This window comes from Hippopotamus amphibius, chromosome 2 (assembly GCF_030028045.1).
Source record: "Hippopotamus amphibius kiboko isolate mHipAmp2 chromosome 2, mHipAmp2.hap2, whole genome shotgun sequence".
NCBI classification, from domain to species: Eukaryota; Metazoa; Chordata; class Mammalia; order Artiodactyla; family Hippopotamidae; genus Hippopotamus; species Hippopotamus amphibius.
In genome coordinates, this window is record NC_080187.1 from 162,180,160 (window position 1) to 162,202,727 (window position 22,568).

At 47.2% G+C, this 22,568-nt stretch overlaps 1 protein-coding gene and 2 non-coding genes across 5 annotated transcripts in view; 2 read left to right on the forward strand and 1 right to left on the reverse strand.

Annotated features, from left to right (window-relative positions):
• Positions 1–3,037, forward strand: part of SNX6 (sorting nexin 6) — a 59,193-nt gene extending 56,156 nt beyond the window's left edge. For all 3 annotated transcript variants that reach the window (XM_057721561.1, XM_057721562.1, XM_057721563.1), the window contains one exon: positions 2,332–3,037. In XM_057721561.1, the coding sequence (XP_057577544.1) occupies positions 2,332–2,385 (54 nt within the window). In that variant the 3' untranslated portion in view covers positions 2,386–3,037. The remainder of the gene's footprint in view (positions 1–2,331) is intronic.
• Positions 3,038–15,781: 12,744 nt separating this feature from the next.
• On the reverse strand, positions 15,782–15,872 carry TRNAY-GUA (transfer RNA tyrosine (anticodon GUA)). Its single transcript is given in 2 exon segments — positions 15,782–15,817; positions 15,836–15,872. It is a non-coding gene; the product is annotated as a tRNA-Tyr (tRNA).
• A 2,016-nt stretch (positions 15,873–17,888) lies between these two features.
• Positions 17,889–18,052, forward strand: LOC130847388 (U1 spliceosomal RNA). Its single transcript, XR_009052153.1, has one exon. It is a non-coding gene; the product is annotated as a U1 spliceosomal RNA (small nuclear RNA).
• Positions 18,053–22,568: the final 4,516 nt, after the last annotated feature.

Here is a 22,568-nt window from a genome sequence, read left to right on the forward strand (position 1 = left end):
CACTTAAAAATGTTTAATGTTTATTTTCACTTAACTTTAGATTTTCAGGAACGTTGCAAGGAAGGTACAAAGAATTCCTGGATACTCTTCACCCGTGTTCCCCAAATGTGCATATTATCACATCTGCTTCATCCTTTTCCCTCCCTTCCTCCCTATTTCTCTTTAAACACACTCACACACCCACACCCCTATACCACCTATTTTTGTCTTAAACTATATGACTAAGTTGCAGGTATGGTGCTTCTTCCCTCTTATACATTTCAGTGTGAATTTCCTAAAACCAAGTAATTAAATACTCAGTAGTTATAATGTTGAGGAAATTAATATCAACATAATTTGGTTATCTAATCCAGAGACTTTTTTTTAATGTTTGAGCAGGACTTTCGTCCACATTTTTATAACTATTCTTATTTTTTATAGATTATTTATTTATTGGCTGCATTGGGTCTTCATTGCTGTGTGCGGGCTTTCTCTAGTTGTGGTGAGCAGGGGCTACTCCTCCTGGCAGCGCACAGGCTTCTCAGTGCAGTGGCTTCTCTTGTTGTGGAGCATGGGCTCTAGGAGCATGGGCTTCAGTAGTTGTGGCACACAGGCTCAGTAGTTGTGGCTCATGGGCTTAGTTGCTCCATGGCATGTTGGATCTTCCCAGATCAGGGATCAAACCCGTGTCCATTGGCAGGCGGATTCTTAACCACTGCGCCACCAGGGAAGTCCTTGCTGGGCACTTCTGAGAAAAATGTTTTGATCCCTGATTGTAGTGAATTAAACTGTATGCCTCAAAAAGATATGTTCAAGTCCTAACCTCAGTATCTGTGAATGTGACCTTATTTGAAGATACAGTCTTTGCAGGTAATCAAGTTAAGATGAGGTCATACTAGATCAGAGAGGGCCGTAAATCTAATGACAGGTGTCTTTATAAAGAGAAAGGAGAGAGAAATTTGGACATACACAGAGAAGAGACACACGGGGAAGAAGGCCATGTGATGACAGGTGCAGAGGTTGGAAGGATGTAGCTAGAAGCCGAGGACTGCTGAGGATTGATGTCAACCCCCAGAAGTTGGGAAGAGGTAAATAAGATCCTCTCCTAGAGCCTTCAGAGGGAGCACGGTTTTACCAAAACCTTGTTTTCAGACCTCTGGCCTCCAGAACTGTAAGAGAGCATGCGTCTGTTATTTTAAGCCACCAGTGTGTGGCACTTTGTTAGGGAACTTCTGGCAAATTAATACACTGATTAAAGGTGATAGCAACACAAACAGAAGTTTTTCTTTGCTCTGATGACACTCCTGATTCCTGTTCTCAGGAATGGTTAAGAATCCGCCTGCCAATGCAGGGGACACGGGTTTGATTCCTGGTCCAGGAAGATCCCACATGCCACAGAGCAACTAAGCCCGTGCGCCACAACTAAAAAAATAAAATCAAATCAAATGAACCTCCATCACTCAACCAGCACTGACCAATAGAACTTTGTGCTGTGGTGGAAATATTCTGTATCAGCGTGGTCCAGTATGGCTGACACTAGTCATGTGTGGCTGTTGAACGCTTGAAAGGTGGGTAGTACAACTAAGGGACAACTTAGTTTTTATTTAATTTTAGTTAAATCTGAAGGAAGGCAGAATTTTTAATTATGTAGCTGCATATAGCTAATGGCTACAATATTGGCATTTTAATCCCATACTGCTTTTGGCATCCATTCATGATTTTTTCCTGTGTCAATTATAATGATGATTGCCAAATGGTTGTTTTCTAATTCCATCATTCTTTATACATTTTAGTTGACTTTCTACTCTAAGGAGGACGTTTTTCTTCACACCTGTTTATATATTAATGTAACCTAAATATACTTAAATTCACCTTTATATGTCTCTAAATTTGGATACCAGTTCATATGTTTTACAAATGGGCATTTAGGTATGAATTTTACAGAATACTTCTGTATGTAATCTTACTATTTTATAAAACCGCTATAAATCTAATGCTATATTTTAATGGCTAAAGGAATGTGATAAGAACCTATCTTACAATCAGAATATACTCAGTAGTTTAATCTGTATACAAAGGGCATATTTTATAACCCTCACTAGAGCGTGCCAGATATTAATATTGGTTTAGATGGAAATTTACTGAAGAATCTGGTATGTAGAAAACATTATTAATATTATGCACGGAGCAAATTGTATAATTTTATGTCTTTAAACCTTTATTTCTGCATAATGACTTTTCAAAATTCCGATGTCTTAGAAGTAAAGTTAGGTGATTTCTAATACTGTATATTTTTAGTAAGAGTCTTTCATACTGTTTGAACTTCATCGTTTATTTTCCCCTCCCTTTTAGGGTAACCTGCAGTTGCTGCAGAACTGCCTGGCAGTGTTAAATGGAGACACATAAGCCACACTCCACCTTCCGGTTAAAAAGGGCTGCCTTCCTTCAGATTTTATTTTTTTCCCTAATGATGTTAGGCATTTACTGCTCACTGGAAACAAAAGAAACAGCTGACAAACTGCATCTACTCTCCCTTTTCCTGAGAAACAATGCAGCGGTGCCGCCCACGGGTGCTGCGGGCTGCTCGGTGGGACCTGTGCTCCTGCGCCTGCGCCCCGGACAGTTACTGATCATCGCGCCCTCCTCCTCTTCAGAAGCCAAAAGTTCTCTTTTTTTAAGTAGCCTCTATAACTGTGTTTATTTTATGAACAGTATTCCTTATGGCTGCCAATCTTATTTACCTTTAAGTAATTTCTGAAGTTTAACCCTTTCAAAATACATTGTTCAAACAAGATAAGGATTGCCATTACCTTTTTTTGAATTTTGTTTTAAAAAAACATTGTACACCACCTTAGTTCACTCTTATATCCTGGTAAATCATCTTAATCAGACTTATTTTTAATTAATGAACGTTTCTTAGAAGTTTTGGGACAGACTTTATGTAATCTTTATAAGTATGATTTCTCAAGAAAAGCAAATGCATTAGTATGTTTGCCTTAAACTTGTAGACTAAACGAACTATTGTCAAATAAACAGTGATAACAGTGATAGTTTTTAACTCTGTGGTCATTGTATCACTCTAAAATTTGGAGTAGCTTAACCTACTCCTATACTATGCTTTTACAGTGCAGGTCTTAGTTTTTCTTTTTTCTTATTTCTTTTAAAATGGCATATCAAACCAAGTTCACCACTTTGCAAAAGAATGAAACTTCTTCTCTGTGTGCTTTTAGCACTTCATATAAGGTGGAATTGGTTAGAGACAGGTTAGAAACAGTTGTTTCTAAAACAGGAAGAGAAAGTGTCGTCTATTGTGATTTCCAGGATTTCATCCCTAGCTCAGTCATTTAACCGTGAAACATATGCTAGTGTATAGATTGGTATGTAGAGAGAAAAAGGCCTGCTGTAGGAAACCACTTGTTAGTAGGGGAAAAGTTGGAATATTTGGAATAAAAGCTACGGTACAAAAAGGATACTAATTATCAGTAGCTACATTACAGATACTGGACTTTCTAATGTGAATGAACATTGTTATTCCTAGTTTAAAATTAGATCGAGTGGTTGGATATTTCCACAGTATTTCTCTAACTTGTCTCCCATATGGAAACCGCTGGTATTTGGGTTGGTCACCCCTCCACTGCATTCCTAGTATGTTTTCCCAAACCCATCTGAAGAACACCTGCCTGGTTCTCAGGGCTAGTCTCTATGGTTCCAGCCCGCGCTGCTGCTCGCGTCTTGCCTCGCTGGTATGCTAGTCAATGTTGCTCTCTTTCATTGGCGTTCCTCGGTGCGTTTGAACTGTTGATGTTTGTGTTGGCTGAGAGATTGTGTTTTGTCCTCCATGTCACCTCCATTGATGATAATATGCCCCTGCGATGCCCACCAGTGGGTGAACGTGGGGTGAGGGCCCTAGCGTCTAGATTTGGGGGCAGTCCCTTTACTGGCTGCCCTTGTGGCCTCAGACCACAAAGTTTACTCGATCTCTCTGCCTATTTCTCTACCATAAAGGACATACTGACCTACCTCACAGGGGTGTTGTGAGGATTAATAAATGTTGGTATAGTGCTTTGGAAATGTGAAGATGCTGTGTAAATGCTAAAAACTAGCAAGTTAAGAGCAGAAAGCCTCTCAATTTTCTACATATCCATCAGCTAATCTGTTTCTACCGAGGTGGCCTTTTTCTGGGAAGGAAGTACAGTGGAAAGAATGTCCCTTGGCCCTTTGGTTTACTGACGGTGGGGGTAGACTGGAAGCAGCAACTGTGTATCACACATGAGTGTGGGGAGGTGAAGGGTGCTTAATAAATACATGTATAAATGAGTTGATGATTGTCCAAGGGTCTTCTCACTAACAAAACGTACAAATAAGGGAAAGAATGTATGTTACTCCCTCGGGGTCATACGGGAGAGATTTACTTTGTACGTCCAGAACAATTGAAACGTTTATTCGATAGCCCACTGCTAGTATCTGATAAAAAAAAAAAAGCCAACCTTGGACTCACTGCTATTGAGTTGTGGCATTCATAGAACTTCCTAACCATCTCCTGCTTGAGGGAGGCAAAGGTGCCACGGGAAGACACCTAGCGGCAGAAACAGACCAGCAATGGACAGTCCGGGGCTTCCCTCAGGTGACGCTTTATGCTCTTGAGGGAAAGGAGCGAATGGCTTGGGGAGTCAACATTGGTTACAGTGGGAACCAAGGAACTGGGATTAGGAATTATTAGAAGTTATGCACTGAGAGCGGAGGATGGCAGGAGAGGAAATTTGACGGGGTGGGGGTGGGAAAGTGGGTAAAGGCTACCCGTAGACCAGTGAGGCTGCAGCAACTGGGTAAGAAAGTTTATGCTATAGTCTTAATGTTCCGGAGTAAAACTACGGAGGTTCAGCTCAAAGCAAAAGTTTTTTTTCAGAGGGAGGTGGGCGGGGAGTAAAAGGGAAAAAGTTAGACGCGCTGTAAAAACAAGTAAAATTCTGTTTCGCTGCCTCCGCGTAGTATCTGTTCACCAACCCTTCGCTTTCACATCTCCGAAAAACCAGACCTACATACTAAAACACCAAGTATGTAACCTAAAACACACTTCCCATCATGACGCACAAAAGCTTCACATGAACGAACACCTCACGTGTAAAGCTTACCCCCAAAATAAATACGTATAAAATGTAACGCGTAATTAATGTCACCGGTACACGGGAAACCACGAACACTTACCCATCATACTCAATCTGTTCTCTAAAAACCTGTTACAACTATGGGAAGCACGAGCGCACCGCTCAATACCACGAATAAACCAGGCTTGTTTACCAAACCCCAGTCGCAACACATAAGCCTCACCGCAGAAAAAAACCACCTCCCCAATCTCAGCACCTTTCTCACCCGCTAAATAAAAGACTACTGTCGACGCTCGCTCTCCCCACCCCGCCCTCGCCCCGCTCTACACCTACGGTCACTTGGCTCACGCAGCCTCGGCGCCCCCCGGCCCTGCACGCCCCTCGCCCCGGCCTCGCCCACCCAGAAACAACCTGACGAGCCTCCGCGTTTCCACACACAGGACCCAGAGGCTCAGGTGGAGTGAGACCAGCAGGCTTTGCGCGCCTCCTCATCTGCATACGCCACGCCCCTACCGGGACGTTTTCGGCTTCCGGTTCTTTGCCCTGCGGGACACCGGACCAACTGATTACCACCCGACGTGCTCAGGCGCTCCGGCGGGAGGGCGTGGGCGAGCGGCGACTGGTCGGGACCTGAAGCGGGGGGTCCGGGAAGACAGGAGCTCACGGCTCCCGGCGCCCTGCAGTTGAGGAGCAGGTCGGGAGCTCGGGTCTGGGCTCACCTTCCTTTCAGCGAAAATGACACGCAACAGAATGTCAATCAAACGTTAAATAGTAAGATCAGAGTTTCGTCATCACTTTAATATGAAATTGTTTTAGTCCTCATCTATGATCTTTCTTTCAGATTATCTAGTAATCTAATCTTGCAACAGCGAAAGAAGAACGAAGAGGCTATCAGGGCAAAGCGTCCCTCCAGCGGGTAGATGTGTGGGCCGGGAAGGGGTGTTGAATGATCTCTGAAAGTCAAATGCACGCAAATGTCATGCTTTCTTCCTGAGGGACTAAGTTGCTTCTTTCAGCCTCCTGGATTTGTCTTTTCCTCTTCCATACAGGAAGATTCTTTCTCCAGATCAAGCGGATCCTCCCCAGATGTGAACAAAACAGTTGAACTATTGTGTGTCGACTTCCAGTGGACCTTGTGCTACATTATGTTATCGTGTTTGGTGCTATGGAACAAAGCGAGGAGAGAAACAGGACTGGAAATTATAGGGTCAGGGAAGGTTTCCTGAGATCTTAAGTGCGAAAAGATCCGAGGAAACGTATTGTAGCACCCTTTTTTCTTTTGTTTGGCTGCGCCGCGAGGCATGTGGGATCTTAGTTCTCCCACTATAGATCGACCCGGAGCCCAGCTGTCCTGGAAGCGCGGAGGGTTAACCACTGGACCACCAGGGAAGTCCCAAGCACCCTCTTTGATTACTGGTTGTCTCAGAAAGCTTCCTTTCTTAGTGTGTATTTCCTAAAAATGGAAGATTTTCTTATCTAAGCCCAGTACAATTATAAAAATCAAGAAATTAACACTGATACAATATTATTATTTACTCTATAAGCATTATTCCATTCCCATCAGTTGTCTCAGTAATGTCCTTTATAGCCAAGGAAAATTCAAAATCACATGTTGCATTCTGCATCCTGTCTCTTTAACCTACTTTAATCTGAAATAATTCTCAGACCCGTCTTTTTATTTCATTATGCAGGCATTTTTGAAAATTACAGGCCAGTTATTTTGTAGAATATCCTTGGTTTTTAGGTTGTCCTGTATTTCCTCATAATTACATTTGAATGTGCACTTTTGACACATAGATAACATAAATAATACTGTAACTGTTTACATGTTGACTTATGTCCCTCCAAAGAAAAATATGTTGAAATCCTAACCCCTAGTACCTATGCATGTGACCTTATTTAGAAATAGAATCTTTGCAGATACAATCAAGTTAAGGTGAGGTCAGTACAGTGGGCCCTAATCCAATATGAATGTTCTCCTTACAAGATGAAAATGCCATGTAAGGACAGAGACACATGGGGATAATGCCATGTGATGACAAAGCACAGATTGGAGTGATGTATTTGCAAGCTAAGAATTGACCGTCACCACCAGAAGCTGGAAAGAAGCAAGGAAAAATTCTACCCAGAATTTCAGAGGCAGCATGGCACTGCTGACACCTTGATTCTGGAATTTTAGCTTCCAGCACTGTGAGAGACTAAATCTCTGTTGTTTTAAGCCACCCAAATTGTGGTATGTTATGACAGCTCTATCACATTGATTGTGTCCTGCATACATCGCAGGCATGTGAAGTCAGTTTGTTCAGTTACTGGTGGAATTAATATTGATACTTGGTTAAAGCGGTGTATCAGTTTTCCACTGCTGGGTAACAAATTATCCTAAAACTTAGTGATTTAAAATAGCGACGATGTTATTTGCTTACCATTCTTTGGGTCAGCAATTACAGCTGGGCTCAGCTGGACAGTGCTGCAGCTCTGATGTAGGATCACTCCTGCAGCTGCTGTCAGCTTGTGGGACAATAGGGCAGGTCAGTCTAAGGGCCCTTAGTTGCCATGATTCATCTTCAGTCCCATAATTTCATCCTCCAGTAGACTAAGGCTTCTTCTCATGGTGGTCTCAGGACAGCAAGTGAGAACAAGTGCCAATGAGCAACTGTTTTTCATTCTTCTGCTTCCATTGCATGTACTAATGTTCCATTAGCCAAAGCAAGTCACATAGCCAAGCCCAGAGTCAACCTGGAAGGTGCTGCAGAAGCACATGGTAACAGGGCCAGTATTGTAACTATCTGCCACTGGGGGTGTTACCGGGTTTGTCCCTTGTAATTATTAAGTAATTCATGTGGAGATCATTGAGGATATGTAAATATCCTTTACAAAACCTTAACACAATAGTTTTTAGCATCCATTGATGACTTGCATTATGGTTGCCAAATGTTGACTTTCTAACTCCATCATTCATTCTACATTTATTAGTTGGAACTCTATTGTAAGGCAGAATTTTCCCTCCTTCACTATGTAATCAACATGAACTCATGGCTGTGTTTAGTTGTTTCTAATCCACAACTGTTTTCATTTATTTTGATGTTGGGTTGTTCTCAGACTGGGCCTATGAAAGACCCTTTAGGTTGGCTACTGTGTCCTTTTGACATGTCCATACAATTTTGGGAGCATTTCCTTATTTTCTGGCACAAGATATTCCAAGCTCATCTTGTACCTTCCCTGACTCCTGAAAATCACCTATTTCTCCAAAGAGTCCTGGTTCTTTTTAGTGGAGAATGACATTTAGAAAGCAAGATGAGACAGTAGGTTCACTCATTGCTACTTGGTATCTTTGCTTCCAGGCCCCTTCAGTGAATAGAGTCAGGAAATATTATATTTCCCTACACATATCTATATCTATTAAAAATAATGGGTCCATACGGATATCTTCAATTCCAATTTTTCAACTTAACACCACATGGTTCCTCCTTGCCCTCCACCATTCTGTATTTGTATCTCCTTTCAACAGTGAAAACCTTGACTCCCCACATCCATTTAACACATTAGCTCAATCCTACAATACACACAGCATTAGTGCAGAATTGTTACAACCACATAGCTATGAAATACCAACCTACTAGGAGACACTTCAGTATTTGCAATTCTTGTCTCTAGAGTTGAAGATGCTTATGGTCGATGTACTGTGTTCAAAAGTCATTTCAGTCGGTTATTTTTTCTACTCCAGTGTGTTTACACTTGTCATCTGAGATACAGTTAGGTTCATTTGTGTTTATATCCAATTTTAGGATCTTTTCTCCTGTATATATTTTTTAAAGCAGCAGTTTTTCTTTCTTTCCTTTCTACTTCCTTCCTTCCTTTATTTTGTCTGTGCTGGGTCTGAGAGCTTCAGGGCCTGACTGGCCAGGGAAAGGGCGGAAAAACTTGAGAATGTGATTTAAAGCCCCTTCTTTCTTTCAGATTGATTCTTACAACACTCCTTCATAATCTTAATTGTAAGCTAGGGCAATGATTACTTGGGACGTCCCAGATCACTGAGTTATAAAATTCCTAAACTCTGATGAATATCATGACCCTTCTGGGGAACAATCAATCCTTAATCCTCAGGCTAAAGTCATTGTTTTTAGTAATCAGTCCACTACTGTTGTAAATTCCTACAGTTAGAGGTAACTAGGTGGGGGTTATAATTAACTCCTCTATTTTTAGAGTATGTAAGACACATGTAGGACTCCATAGTGGGTCTCTCCACCCCCTCCTGGAGGCTGGGCCAGAAGCTATCATACTTTCTCTCCTTAGTAAACTGTTACTCTGCTACTTAAACTTGAGCAGCAGCTTGTTATTGATCCCAGGAGAAATTCTTCTCTTCCGGAGATCACGAATCTGCACCCCTAGACGGATTTCACAGCATCAGGTCTTAGCTGCAGCAGCTGGGATCTTTAATTGCAGCAGGCAAACTCTTAGTTGTGGCATGCATGCAGGCATGCATGCATGTGGGATCTAGTTCACAACCAGGGATGGAACTCGGGCCCCCTGTATTGGCAGTGAAGAGGAGAGTTAGAAACTTACACTCAGATAAAAACAACTCCATGCTTGTTTTGCTTTTGTGAAATATGCTTGCTGTGCTGAGAAAAACAGAAAGGATGACCTAACAAATCAATGTAACTTTAAGATGTTTTGCTAAAAAATGGGATGTACTGCACCTGCTCTTCTAAGTTTCTGTTTGGAAACTTCCATGCTCTGTAAACATGTGCACTATAAAAGTAAAGCTCACCCTGAGTTCGGGGCCCAGAGCTTTGGAGCATTAGCTCGTCTGGTGCCGCCGGCTTAATAAACCTGAATTCTCCAACCCTCCGAGTGTGGTGCTTGTTTCTCGATGGACCGATTTCTGCAACAGGAGCACTGGAGTCTTACCCACTGGACCCCAGGGAAGTCCCTCCCGCTGTATTTTTAAAACATATCCAAAATGTTAAGAGTTTCAAAAATAATTACATAGAGAAGTACACTCAGAAAAGTGTCACTCTCTCCTTGCACTCACCCATATAGGTAATTTCACCAGTTCTGGTTTAACACTCCCATGTTTCTTTTTGCTAGACGATGTATAATTTTCTTTTTTTCATATTTTTCATAGACAAAGGATAGCATACTGCATATATGTTTGCACTTTTTTTCAAACCTCGTCAATACGTAATACCTACAGAAACCTGTAGGTCAAGGAAATCTGCCCTAACCTCCTCGAGGCCGCACAAGCCAAAGAGAAAGTAATAAACTAGAAACCCTCCAGAGGGCTAACTACCCCCAAACACAGTGATTTCCCAGAGGGAAAAGGTGAGAAATAGATGGTGAGAAAAGTCAAACCCCTCAATCGAAATTTAGACAACAAACTAATGTTCGTTTTAACGAGAAGACTCAGCAGATCCCTCCACGGTTCTCCCCACCTTCCGCACCAGGCTGGGGAAAGACTAGACCCCTGGGACAGGCGGAGGGCGGCGTGGCATATGCAGAAGAGGAGGCGCGCAAAGCCTGCTGGTCTCGATCCGCCTAGGCCTCCGCGCCTGTGTGTGGAAACGCGGAGGCTCGCGAGGTTGTCTCTGGGGGGGCGAGGCCGGGGCGAGGGGCGTGCAGGGGCGGAGGGCGCCGAGGCGGCGTGAGCCAAGTGACCGTAGGTGAAGAGCGGGGCGAGCGCGGGGGGGTGCGGCGAGGCGGAAGCAGATATTCATATTTATCAGGTAGAAAAAGTATTGTGGTTACGTAAGTGTTTTTTTGTAGGGAGAGGCTTATCTATCGCACTGCTGGTGTTTAATTTCAATGATTTTTGCAAATGTGGAAAACTCGACTGCGGAAGTTGCAGTAGTGGGGGATTGCGTTCGCGCTGTCCTCAGATGTTCCGGTTTTGTTACAACTAGACGTAAATTGCTGCTTACGATTTAAGATCTGTTATTTTACTAGCGTTTATGGAAGTCGTGTGCTTTTTTTTCCTTGGTGAAGTAGACTTATTAGGGGTTTTACTACATTGCTGTCTATTTTGCATTAGCTAGTTGTGTTTCTGGGGGGTGTATTCCCTGTGGCGGTTTAACGTACTTTCTAATGCTACGTAAGAGACGTACAAAAATGTTTTGCAAAGCTTTGCTTGGGAGACGGGAAAGTTCTCTGAATCCTGTTTTGTGCATCAGACACTAAGTAAATATTTCTTTCTCTGTGCTAATCATACTTTTTCTTTTCCCTATTTAATTTTTTAGTTATCGTTTTCCTACTTGGTGTGGTTCTTTAACCAGCAACTTCGCCATTACTGGTACCTGTGAAGAGTGCAGATTCTTAAAAAAAAAAAAAGGCAGGAAATACAGCCATTTGCAGCAATATGAATGGACGTAGAGATGATTATACTAAGCAAATCAGAGGGAGACAAATATTATACTATCATATGTGGAATCTAAAAAATAATACAAATTAACTTACAAAACAGAAAGACTCACAGACATAGAAAACAAACCTAGGGTCTTCCTAGGTGGCAGAGTGGTTGAGAAGCTGCCTGCCAATGCAGGGGACATGGGTCCGATCCCTGCTCCAGGAGCTCCCACATGCTGCGGAGCAACTAGGCACCTGTGCCACAATTACTGAGCCTGCGCTTTAGAGCCGATGAGCCACAACTGTTGAGCCCATGTGCTGCAACTACTGAAGCCCATGCGCCTGGAGCCTGTTCTCCACAACAAGAGAAGCCACCACAAGGAGGAGTGGCCCCCACTCTCTGCAACTAGAGAGGGCCTGCGTGCAGCAACGAAGACCTAACACAGGCAGTGGGAAAAATAATAATAAATTTATTTTTAAAAAAAAGAAAAAAAACAAACCTGGGGAGGAAGGGGAGGGGGAGGGGGAAGGGGGGAGAGGGAAGGGGGAGGGGAAAAGAGAGGGGGAGGGGGGAGGAGGAGGGGGGAAGGGGAAAAGGGAAGGGAGAAAAGGGGGGAAGGGGGACAGAAAGGATGAATTAGGAGTATGGGATTAATAGATACAGAACACTAGATACGTAAAAGATAAATGACAAGGATTTATTGGACTTCCCTTGTGGCACGATGGTTAAGAATCTACTTGCCAATGCAGGGGGACATAGTTTCAATCCCTGGTCCAGGAAGATCCCACATGCCATGGAGCAAATAAGCCCACCCACCCCACCCCCGCCACCGCGACTAGAGAAACTCAGCCAATAAATAAATTTATTTAAAAAAAAACAAGGATTTGGGCTTCCTAGGTGGCGCAGTGGTTAAGAATCCGCCTCCCAATGCAGAGGTCACGGGTTCGATCCCAGCTACAGGAAGATCCCACATGCCACGGAGCAACTAAGCCCGTGTGCCTAAAAAAAAAAAAAAAAAAAAAACACAAGGATTTACTGTATAGCATGTTGAACTGTAATGAATATCTTCAAATAACTTATAATGGAAAACGATCTGAAGCTGTACACCTGAAACTAACATACTATTGTAAGTCAGTTAGTCTAATAAATAAAGATTTTTTTAAAATGCAGAGGGAAGGGACTTCCCTGGTGGCGCAGTGGTTGGGACTCAGAGCTCCCAATGTGGAAGTGGGTGGGGGGGGGGACCCAGTTCAATCCCTGTTCGGGAACTAGATCCCACATGCATGCCACAACTAAGAGTTCAAGTGCCACAATTAAGGAGCCTGCCTGCTGCAAATAAGACCCAACGCAACCCAATTAATTAGTTAATTGAAATGTTAAAAGAAAAGTGCGGAGGGAGATCCCTGGCAGTCCAGTGGTTAGGGCTCCACGCTTTCACTGCTGGGGCCAGGGATCAGTCCCTGGTCAGGAATTAAGATTCCCCTGAGCCACAAGGCCCGGCTCAAAAAAAACCAAAACCAAAACACCACCACCACCAAAAAGAAACCAAAAAAGAGTTTTACATGTACATGGCAGCCCCCATAGGAAAATGAAAACCCAAAGAAGTGGCTCAGTGGGTCTCCAAGGAACCCCGGTTCCTTTTATTGGCCCTGGTTCCTTTTGTTGGAGAATGATATTTAGAGACCAAAATCTGGTGCCTCCTGTTGACCAATGCTGGTGTGTCACTGCTATTAGGGCCCGTACCTATTTTACTCAATGGATTACATTCCATTATTATCATTACCTTGATTGGGCAGTGGGAACCCTTTCAAACTGGCTCCTGTGTGCTTGACATGCCCCTGACTCAGTCACCGCACATTTCTTTACTTTTCTGGCACAGCTGCATGTTCCGGGCTTGTATATTCCTCCCCTGAGAGCCCCGCCTCCCCTTCTGCCCTCCTGCCCACAACGGCTTTCTGTCACAGTGAGGCTTACTGGGGAGCGATGGAAAGGCACTACGGGGCTAAGAGGGGCGAGCACATCCAGGGCTCAACACGGCCCATGGATATACAGCCTTGGCTCCCCTCCTTCGCCCACCTACCCCCATTCCTTTGGCAGAGGCAGCTGCTTCCTGAAAGAGGTCAAGGTTCTGTGGGCTTCCTGGAGAGGCACTGGAGTCCAGAGGGAGGGGCAGAGGCCACAGGTGTCCAGGTTGGGCTCCTTACAAACGTTTCAGATCCCGCCTGGCGTGCGCCCACCCCCCAAGACCACTAACCCATCCAGCAAAGGTCCCACAGAGGCACAGCAAGTCACACCGAAGTGGCCTTCCCTCAACTGCGTGTGTCCCACGCTCTGACAGGGCAGCAGGCACCTCCGCCCCTTTGAGGGTGAGGGGCAGTGCCCCGGAGGTCCCCCGCTGCTCTCCGTGACACCCAGACAAGAAGAGTTGGCCGTGCTGAGGCTCACACTCCCGTGTGCTGGTCACCGAAACCCGTGGCCCCCGCCCACTCCCCCAAAGCCAGGTTCCCAAGGGTCCCACAGCTCCGCAGCCTGCCAGGGGTATATCCAACGAAGGCCTGAGGGTCTATCTTCGGTCCCTGTGCGCTGGGCTCTGCAGGTGGTGACATTTGAGGCCGGGGTCTCTGTAGCTGCAGAGCAACAGACTCTTCCTGAAGGTCACCTGTCAGACGGCAGTGGCGCGGCCTCCCAGACCCATGGAGACGCCACGGACTCCGGGTCAGGTCAGCCCATCTTAGTTAGCCGTGGACCCTGAGGAGGGCTGAAACGGCAGGGGGGCGACTAAAGGAGCTCACCAGGAGAGGAAGATGTGTGGGGAAGCACAGTCTCCAGTTGGAGAGACACAGAACAGAAAAGGGGCTTGCGGGCTCAGGGGTCGGGGGAGGGCAGCGCTGGGCCCCTGAGGTTTCAGAGAGCCACACTGCCATCCTCGGGGTTCTGCTGTGACTCCTCTCGCTGAGTCTCTGGAGTTCCCTCCCCACAAGAAGGGAGGGAGCAAGGACCCCTCCCCGGCGTTCTTCTCTGCACCCCCACATCCCACCCCAACCAGGCTCCGTTCCCAAGGTGAAGCTGCTCCTTCTTGGTGAAAGCCCAGCCCATCTCCTCCTGGGTGCTCTCTGCTTGGGCCTCAGCACTGTCCTCTTTGCCCTGCCAATTCAGCCTTAAGGACCCAGCGCTAAAGTTAGCCAGCTGGTCAGAAGCCACAGGCCAGTGGTCTGTGCGAGGCGGTGAATGTGTGTGCCCCTCCATGGTGACAGCTCCCCACTGGCTCCCCCCCCCCTTCTGCTCCCTGCCATCAGCCCCCATTGCCCCCGACTCTCTCTCTCTCTCGGGGCTTTCTGAGCTCTGTCTGTGCTTTTGCTGTCAACCTTCCTTTCGCTCTCTTTCTGCCCCCGCCTTCTCCCCCCATATATATATATCCATCAGACGTTAGAACAATGGGTGCGGGCGTTTTCCCACCCTCGTACAGAGTGTGAGCAATCGTTGCTCTTTCGGCGGGAACTCACACCCTCCAGGGGCTACCAGAAGAGGTGAGAAGGCATACGAACGCTGTTTCCCGGGGGCCAGCCCCCTCCCCGCCGCCTCCCTCTGAGACTCACAAGACACCTGAAGGGGCCGCAGGAGTTCTCATCAGCACTGTCAAGGCCCACCGAGAGCCCCGCTGCGTTTTGCCCCTGCCGCTGTCAGCTTCCGCGCAGGTGCACCATTGGCAGTGGCCTGGAAGATCTCGGGGTGGCACTTCTGCCCCGCAAACAGATGAAGACGCCTGGGAAGGGCTTCTGTCTCCCCGGGTCTGCACAGGTAGAGACCATAGGAAAGACAAGGAAGGAGAGAGAGAGAGGCTGGGAGACTGAAAGACTGTGACTGGGAGAGACAGAGACAGTGACTTCCTTCGGGGGGGGAGGGGGGCAGAGCTGGGGCTGAGCCCGGGATCGAGAGGGAGTTTCAGGACGGGTGCGGTGGTTGTCCCTGACCGTGTGATGGCCTGTGTGCTCGTCGGCCTCCAGGGCTTTGGGTGGGCAGCCCCTGCGCGCCCACCTGCGTGGCAGGGCTGTGCGCGTGTCGAGCAGAGCGGGAGACGGGCACTGGGTGAAGGAACGTGGAGAGCGCGCGGGCCGCGGCGGGGCGGGCGGGGCTGCGCTCCACGGCGGGAGCCACCGGGCTGCGGGCGGGAGCGAGGCGCAGGCGTGCTCCCGGGCCACGGCCCCCACGTGGCTGTGCCGGCGGCCCCCGAGGGCTTCCCCGCCTCTGGCCGGGAAGAGAGGCTGCTACGCCGCCGCAGGGCCTTGGGCGGGTCCGAGGCGCCGCTTGGCGCGGGGGGCGGGCTGCCCTCCACCAGGGCGCAAAAGCGAAAGGCACCTCCTTCGAGCCGGAATCGAACCAGCGACCTAAGGATGTCCACACAGCGTCGAGCCTACAGTCCTCCGCTCTACCAGCTGAGCTATCGAAGGGTGCGTGCCTCCAGGCCCGGGCCCTTCCTTTTTCTGGAAATGCCGGAGCGCGGCACCGCGACGCCGGAGGTGACACAGGCCCTGGGCTGCTTGGAAGCCCTTTGAAGAGAGCGGTGGTCCGGCGTGGCTGCGGCCGAGCCTTGGCGCTGGCCGGCATCCGGGCGACGACTTTCAAGATGCCTGGGCCCCGCGCTCACCTGTGTCCGCCTTTCCCCTCCCCACGCCCCTTTCGACAGGTGGGGTCCACGGCGTTCTGCGGCCAGAAAGCCGGCAAGAGGGCGCGAGGAGGGGGGTTGGCGAAATGAATGCGCCCGTGAGAAGGGGGACGCCTGGCAGAGGAGTGGGGAAGCCACAGGGAGGGGCGCCCGGGAGCCGGCTGGCACCGCCTAACCACCTGGTGCTTTTCAACTGCCAAAGTTCAAAATACTCCTTTGGCTTCCAGTAGCATTAGGTGCTGTCCCTGGGCTTGACATCCTTCCCCGTTAAAATGCCTGCCTGAGGGACTTCCCTGGTGGTCCTTTACAGGGGGCCTGGATGCCATCCTTGCTAGGGGAACTAGATCCCCGCATGCATGCCGCACCTGAGAGTCCGCATGCTGCAACTAAAACTCGGTCCGGCCTAAATAAATAAACAAATGAAAATTTTAAAGATGCCTGCCGGAGAAAGTTCACCACCTGACACAGGCCCCTGACCCCCCCCCCCCTTCCTTACAGCATTTATTTAAAAGGGCTTACAGCTGTGAATACGGTTCTCTTACAACCCCAAAGTGTCTCTCTCAAGGACGGGGAGCCACTCCTTTGACACGTGATCCGGAAGGATAGGGCCGCGGTCTCCCAGTTTCTGCGCGTCGAGCCATCCGAACTCCACTTACGGCCCGCTGACAAACACAGACCTGCGTCTGTACTGACCTACCCTTTGCAGGTTTCCACTTCGGACTCTACTGAGGCCCCTGCCTCTCCTTCTCCCTTTAAAACGCCCCCCAAAAATTAAAAAATAAAAAAGATAAATAAAAATAAAAAAATGAAACATAAATAAAGCGCCCAGATCCCGTGGCCCAATTCTGAACGGAGCTCGGACTGTTCTTTCCCCTGTTGGCAGGACTTACTGAATCAAATCTGCTTTCGCCACTTTAAATACTGTCTCCTGGGTTTTTCTTGGGCAGAGTCGACATCGCAAAGGCCCCGAGGCCGCTTGCGGGGCCGCCCTGTGCGCGCGCTGGGGCAGCACGAGGGGGCGCGGCCGAAGGGCAAGGGCGCCGGCCCCTGAGCGCCGCGCTCCGGGGGCCCCCGCCCGGCTGCGAAGGAGCGCAGCGCTCGGCGCTCTCGCCCGGTTTTCTTCCTCTGCAGCCGAATCCCGGGTTTCCGTGCCGGCGCCACTAGGTTAGGCTACATATCCTGAAGCACGCTGGTTGCTTTTACGTAGAAAGGCCCCATGAAAAACCTTTCCTAGGCTTTCCTATTAAAGCGGCTTTAGCGCTCAGCGTCAACCGGCAAATAGGCCTGTACTGAGCCTTCGATGTAGAGGATGAGCTGGAACAGGCGAGGGCGAAAGGGGGCTGCAAGCTGCTTCTCTGCCGAAAGGAAGGGGAGAGCAGACCCGAGCCCCGACCCACCCCCTCAACCGCCGCGCGCCCCTGTCTTCCCGGGTCCCCCCTCCAGGTCCCAATGCGTCGCCGCGTGCTCACGCCCTGCCGCCACGGGACACCGGCGCGTCTCGGGTGGGGGATTAGAAGTTCCCGCGTCCCCTACCGGGACGAACAGGGCGCCCGGCAGGTGGCGGCAGGGGCGTGGCGTATGCAGATGAGGACGCGCGCAAAGGCTGCTGGTCTCGCTCCGCCTGGGCCTCCGTGTCCCGCGTGTGGATACGCGGAGGCTGGCGGGGGTTTTTCCTTGGGTGGGCGAGGCCGGGGCGAGGGGCGTGCAGGGGCGGAGGGCGCCGAGGCGGCGTGAGGGAAGTGAGCATGGCTAAAGAGCGGGGCGAGCGCGGAGGTGTGGGGCGAGGAGGGGCGAGAAGTTCATACTTACCTGGCAGGGGCGATACCATGATCACGAAGGTGGTTTTCCCAGGGCGAGGCTCACCCATTGCACTGCGGGTGTGCTGACCCCTGCGATTTCCCCAAATGTGGGAAACTCGACTGCATAATTTGTGGTAGTGGGGGACTGCGTTCGCGCTCTCCCCTGATATTCTGTGTTGGAAAAGTGAGATTTGTGGTCTTTCGTAGTAGTGTTTAACTAAGTGTGTATGACATGTGTTGAGGTATGTGGAAACCCACTGTTTTGTCGTGTTTCTGTAGTAGCGGTTATGTAGTTGTATTCTAACACTGCCAATTAAGAGAGTTTTTTTCACTAGCGCGGTGAGATAGACATGAGTTCCAGTTTTGATCTAACAGAACCGCGAATGTCTCGGAGTAATTAATTCCGTTTGTCCTATAGAGCCTGGGTCCTCATCCACTGGTGTTTTAAGTTTTAAAAAATAGCGTGGGCGTATTGTTACTTGATTTTGTAGAAGACAGGGTGTTAAAAGTATTCCACACAACCAACATGAAGTATGTTTGCTTTCATTTTTTGTTTTACTTACTAAGTTTATTGGTTAGCCTATTTTTTTTCAGTAATTAGAATATTTGTTAACATGTGATGATGGTGAGAGCATATTAGTGAGGCCTTTCCAAAACAGCGGACTATATTTATTTTTTTGATGTATTCGGGAAACTAGGCAAGACATTGGCTGTAAGATACACTGGCTGTTTCGAAAAACTTCTTGTAAATACTTTACGGAGTTTGTCTGTCTAGAAGTATATGTCCAGGGAGAAACAGAAGACTGCGATTGTATTTTAGAATTCCTGATCACCATCCTGGTATGGAACTTATCTCCAATGATAATGTTGCCATTTTGCTACTGTAAGTCCCTTATGTCCAAGGCCTCTCCTGAACTCTTTGGCACTTGTGGCATGTGTAATATGAGTGAATACAGAATTTGAAAAAATAAAAAATTTGGTTCCATAAAGGGAAAGACATTTCTCCCGCTTAGAAAATTTGCGAATACTTGTTCTGTCACTTCAAGACATATACAAATGTTATTAACAGCTAAAATTTCTTGCTAGTTTTGCAACCTAAGAATGTTCTGAAGGCCTTGAAAGCCATCTTTTTGAAATGTGAAAATTAAGGAAGGTAGTGCCTCTTGATAATTTAGGTTAAGTGGCTGGCTCCAGGTTGTAAGTACTTGCTTGTCACGGAGTTGTGAGTTTTATTTCCCTTTGAATAAAGGCACACCGGTGGCCACTCCAATGAACAGTTTAGGATGAAATATGTATAGCAAATGCTGCAGTCCTCCTATTGAGGACACATTCTTGAGAATGTATATGTAGTGAGTTGTATCTGCCTGCTTACATAGCAGGGAACGTTCTTACTGTTATGGGATGAACTGTGTCCCTCCACCCCAAATTCATATGTTGAGGTCCTAGCCCCCATGTGACTGTATTTGGAGACAGGGTCTTTAAGGAGGTAATTAAGGTTAAATGAGTTCATAAAGGTGGGGCTGTAATTCAGTATGACTGGTGTCCTTAATTGGACACATCAGGGATGGCTGCAAGACAAGGAGAGCCCTCAGGAGAAAGGAAAGCTGCCAGTATCTTGGTCTTGGATTTACGGCCCCTGGAACTGAGAAACATTACCATTCTTTAAGCCTCCCCTCAGTCTGTGGTATTTCATTATGGCAGCCCAAGCCAAATAATATAGTCTTTGCAATCTCTTTGGTGGATTCTTGGGACACACATTACAGTCTGGTTTAGTAGCTTCTCAATAAAAATGTTGACTTCTTTTCTTCCTACCTTTGTGGAGAGGATTCCCTGGGTTGGCAAGAGATGTTATTCTCCTCAACAGTCTGGCAAGGAGGACAGGATTGGTCTGGCAGTTCTTGATTTCACTGAATCAGCTGAAAGTGTTGTGGCCACACAACAGTCAGGTAAGAGACCCAGAGTAGTTATTTTTTAAAGCCTCCCTATAGCTCTCTGCTCTTTTCGAATACTAGTTGGAGGAACCACCCTCTTCAGTATCAACATATTGAGAAGCATGGGTAATATAGCTTCTAAAATCCTGTCAGCATCACTGTTAGAATTGAGGGTAAAAAATATAGGAAACCAGATCTGTTGCAGACATGTCTTGATCTTAAATGGCTAATTTCTCCACCTCCCTCCCTCTCTCTCTCTCTCTGTCACTCCCCCCACCCCAAGGCATGCATATGAGAATCCACTCTTACAGTGGCCTGAGGATGCTTCCTTTGATTTGGATTTTTTGTGTTGTAGAGGTTCTAAGAAGGGCCTCATCCCAAGCAAATGGATTATGGTATTTATAATATTAATATTATTCAAGAGGAATGTTAAATAATTTCTTAGGGTAGAAGAAAAGATTGAGAACAATGGGAGAGGAAACGTGAGAATGACAGTTTCTCTTTCGCAGGACCCTCCTACTCTCTTCCTCTTCTTCCTCTGCTGTCCCTGATCCCTCTGGTCCTCCAGCATCCCTTTATCCCTCCCAGCCTTAAAGCAACCCTTGGGAAGAGGGAAAGGGGATGAAGGCACAACTTCTTTAGCTGCTCTGTTTGAGGACACAGATTTGTGTGCCTCTAGTCCAAGCCCAGAGTCCACTTCATGTCAGTCCAGATTCTACCTCCAAGACTCCCTTATCACACACACACCATGTAGTTTGGATAGCAGACATGACTCAGAGGTATGATCAGGGAGTAATTGAGAACTTGGATAAAAGAATGTGTCCCCTATGAAGGGCACAGGATGGAGAGCAGTTGTACCAGTTACTTAGAAAAAGGCAAACAAAAAAGGTTAGGCTGATAAATCCAATATGGGAAAAGAAAGAGACGTGCAATATAACTCCTTTTTTTTTTTTCTTTTCTCGACATGAGGTAAATCAGCCCTTCCTAATCTGATCTCCAGCAAAGCTAAGGCCATTGAGAAGCTACCCAGACCCCAACTCCCCACCCCTACCCCCCTGTGAAACAATAATAATCTACATGCCCTGGGACTTCCCTGGTGGCACAGTGGTCAGGACTCTGAGCTCCCAATGCACAGGGTTTGATCCCTGGTCAGGGAGCTGGATCCCACATGCATGCCACAACTGATTCGCATGCTGCAACTAAGGAGCCGGCGGGCCACAACTAAGGCCTGGTGCAACCAAATAAACAAATAAATAAATACTAACCAAACAAACAAGAATCCATGTGCCCTTCTCACCAGCTGATATTCATCAACTTACAGGCTTCTTTTTCTGTGCTCCAAAAAGATCAACAGAAGTTTGCACAAGTGTTCCCCAGTGTGCTTTCAGTTAACAGCCCCACTTGTGGGGATGTGCACCGGCTGCTGCGTGGAGCTCTGCAACCACAAGACTTGGCTGCTTTGATGGAGCAGCACATGGGGGACCCAGTGACCCACCATACAAAGGGGACTGTACTTGTGACCAAGGGAAGCCAGCCCCCATGACTGTGGTAGAACTAAGACCTTTAGAGAACCATCCAGAGGGTGTTGGTGGGCATACTTGAAGCCTTTCCTGCTAAAGGTAAGCTGGGGGAAATTACAGTGGTGTACCCATAAGACCTGGAGTCCCCACTGATTTCCATCAGCAGTTTGATGATTGAAATTTCTCAGTACGTACTGTCATGGATCCAGGTGCAGATCAAAACTGCTCTTAGTCTAACCTTTTGTCTCAGCTCTCTTACCGACTATCCAGACTCAAGTTAGAGAATGCTGGTAGGATGGCAAGGGCAAGCTATTGCTCAAATCTTAACAGCAGCTACTCAGTGTTTGGGGCAATCTAGAGAAAGATAAAGAAGAAATTAAGGAATTTAAAACTGCTCTGTTAGCTACTCAAAACTATTCACTAAAGGGAAAAATCCCCACTCTGCACAGTCTATGAAGGGAGCAAGGGAAGAAGGGGAGCTATATGTCATTAGTGCAAGAAGCCAGGACTCCAGAAAGAGACGCTGCAGAATTCAGACATTTCTGAAACAAAGGAATCAAGTCAAAGCCCTCAGCTAAGAAATAATTGGTAAATTGGCTCAAAGTTGGCAGATTGAGGGAATCTCAGAGGTGGGAACTGGTGAACTAACCATATTGTGTCAAAAACTTCTCCTTGGCCTATTATAGCACTGTCTTTTCTCATAGATGCTGGTTCTACTTACTCTGCAATTTCCTGGAAATGTCTTAGTTTCTGTCTGGTGATAGAGTAATAAACGCTGTTGATTTTTGGGTCACCTTTCTAGTTGTTCCTTTTCCTCTGACTTGAGGAGCATGTATTCTTACTTTCTCCTGATCCTCCTGTTAACCTGCTGGGGAAAGACTAGCTGTGCAAATTAAAGGCTACCAGATTCTATGCTATGTAGATGGAGCGTAGGTGGAGCTCCTGGAGAAAAAGGCCCCTTATTTGGTAACTGTGTACCTCCTGCAAGAGAGGGATGGCAGAGAGTGAACGTCTTGCCCTGCACGGGAAAGGCGCTCCAGACTGACATCCATGGATGGAGCTGGGCCTTAGCAAACAATGATCCTTTTTTAGTTTTGTTGCCAAAATCTTGGCTCCCTGTCCGCTGATGCTGAATAGAAATGGAACTAGGAATATGGAGACAGAGTTTGGAGGAAATAGAAAAGAGTAGCTTTGTTCTTTTTGCCAGGCAAGAGGGAAACACAGTAGGCTA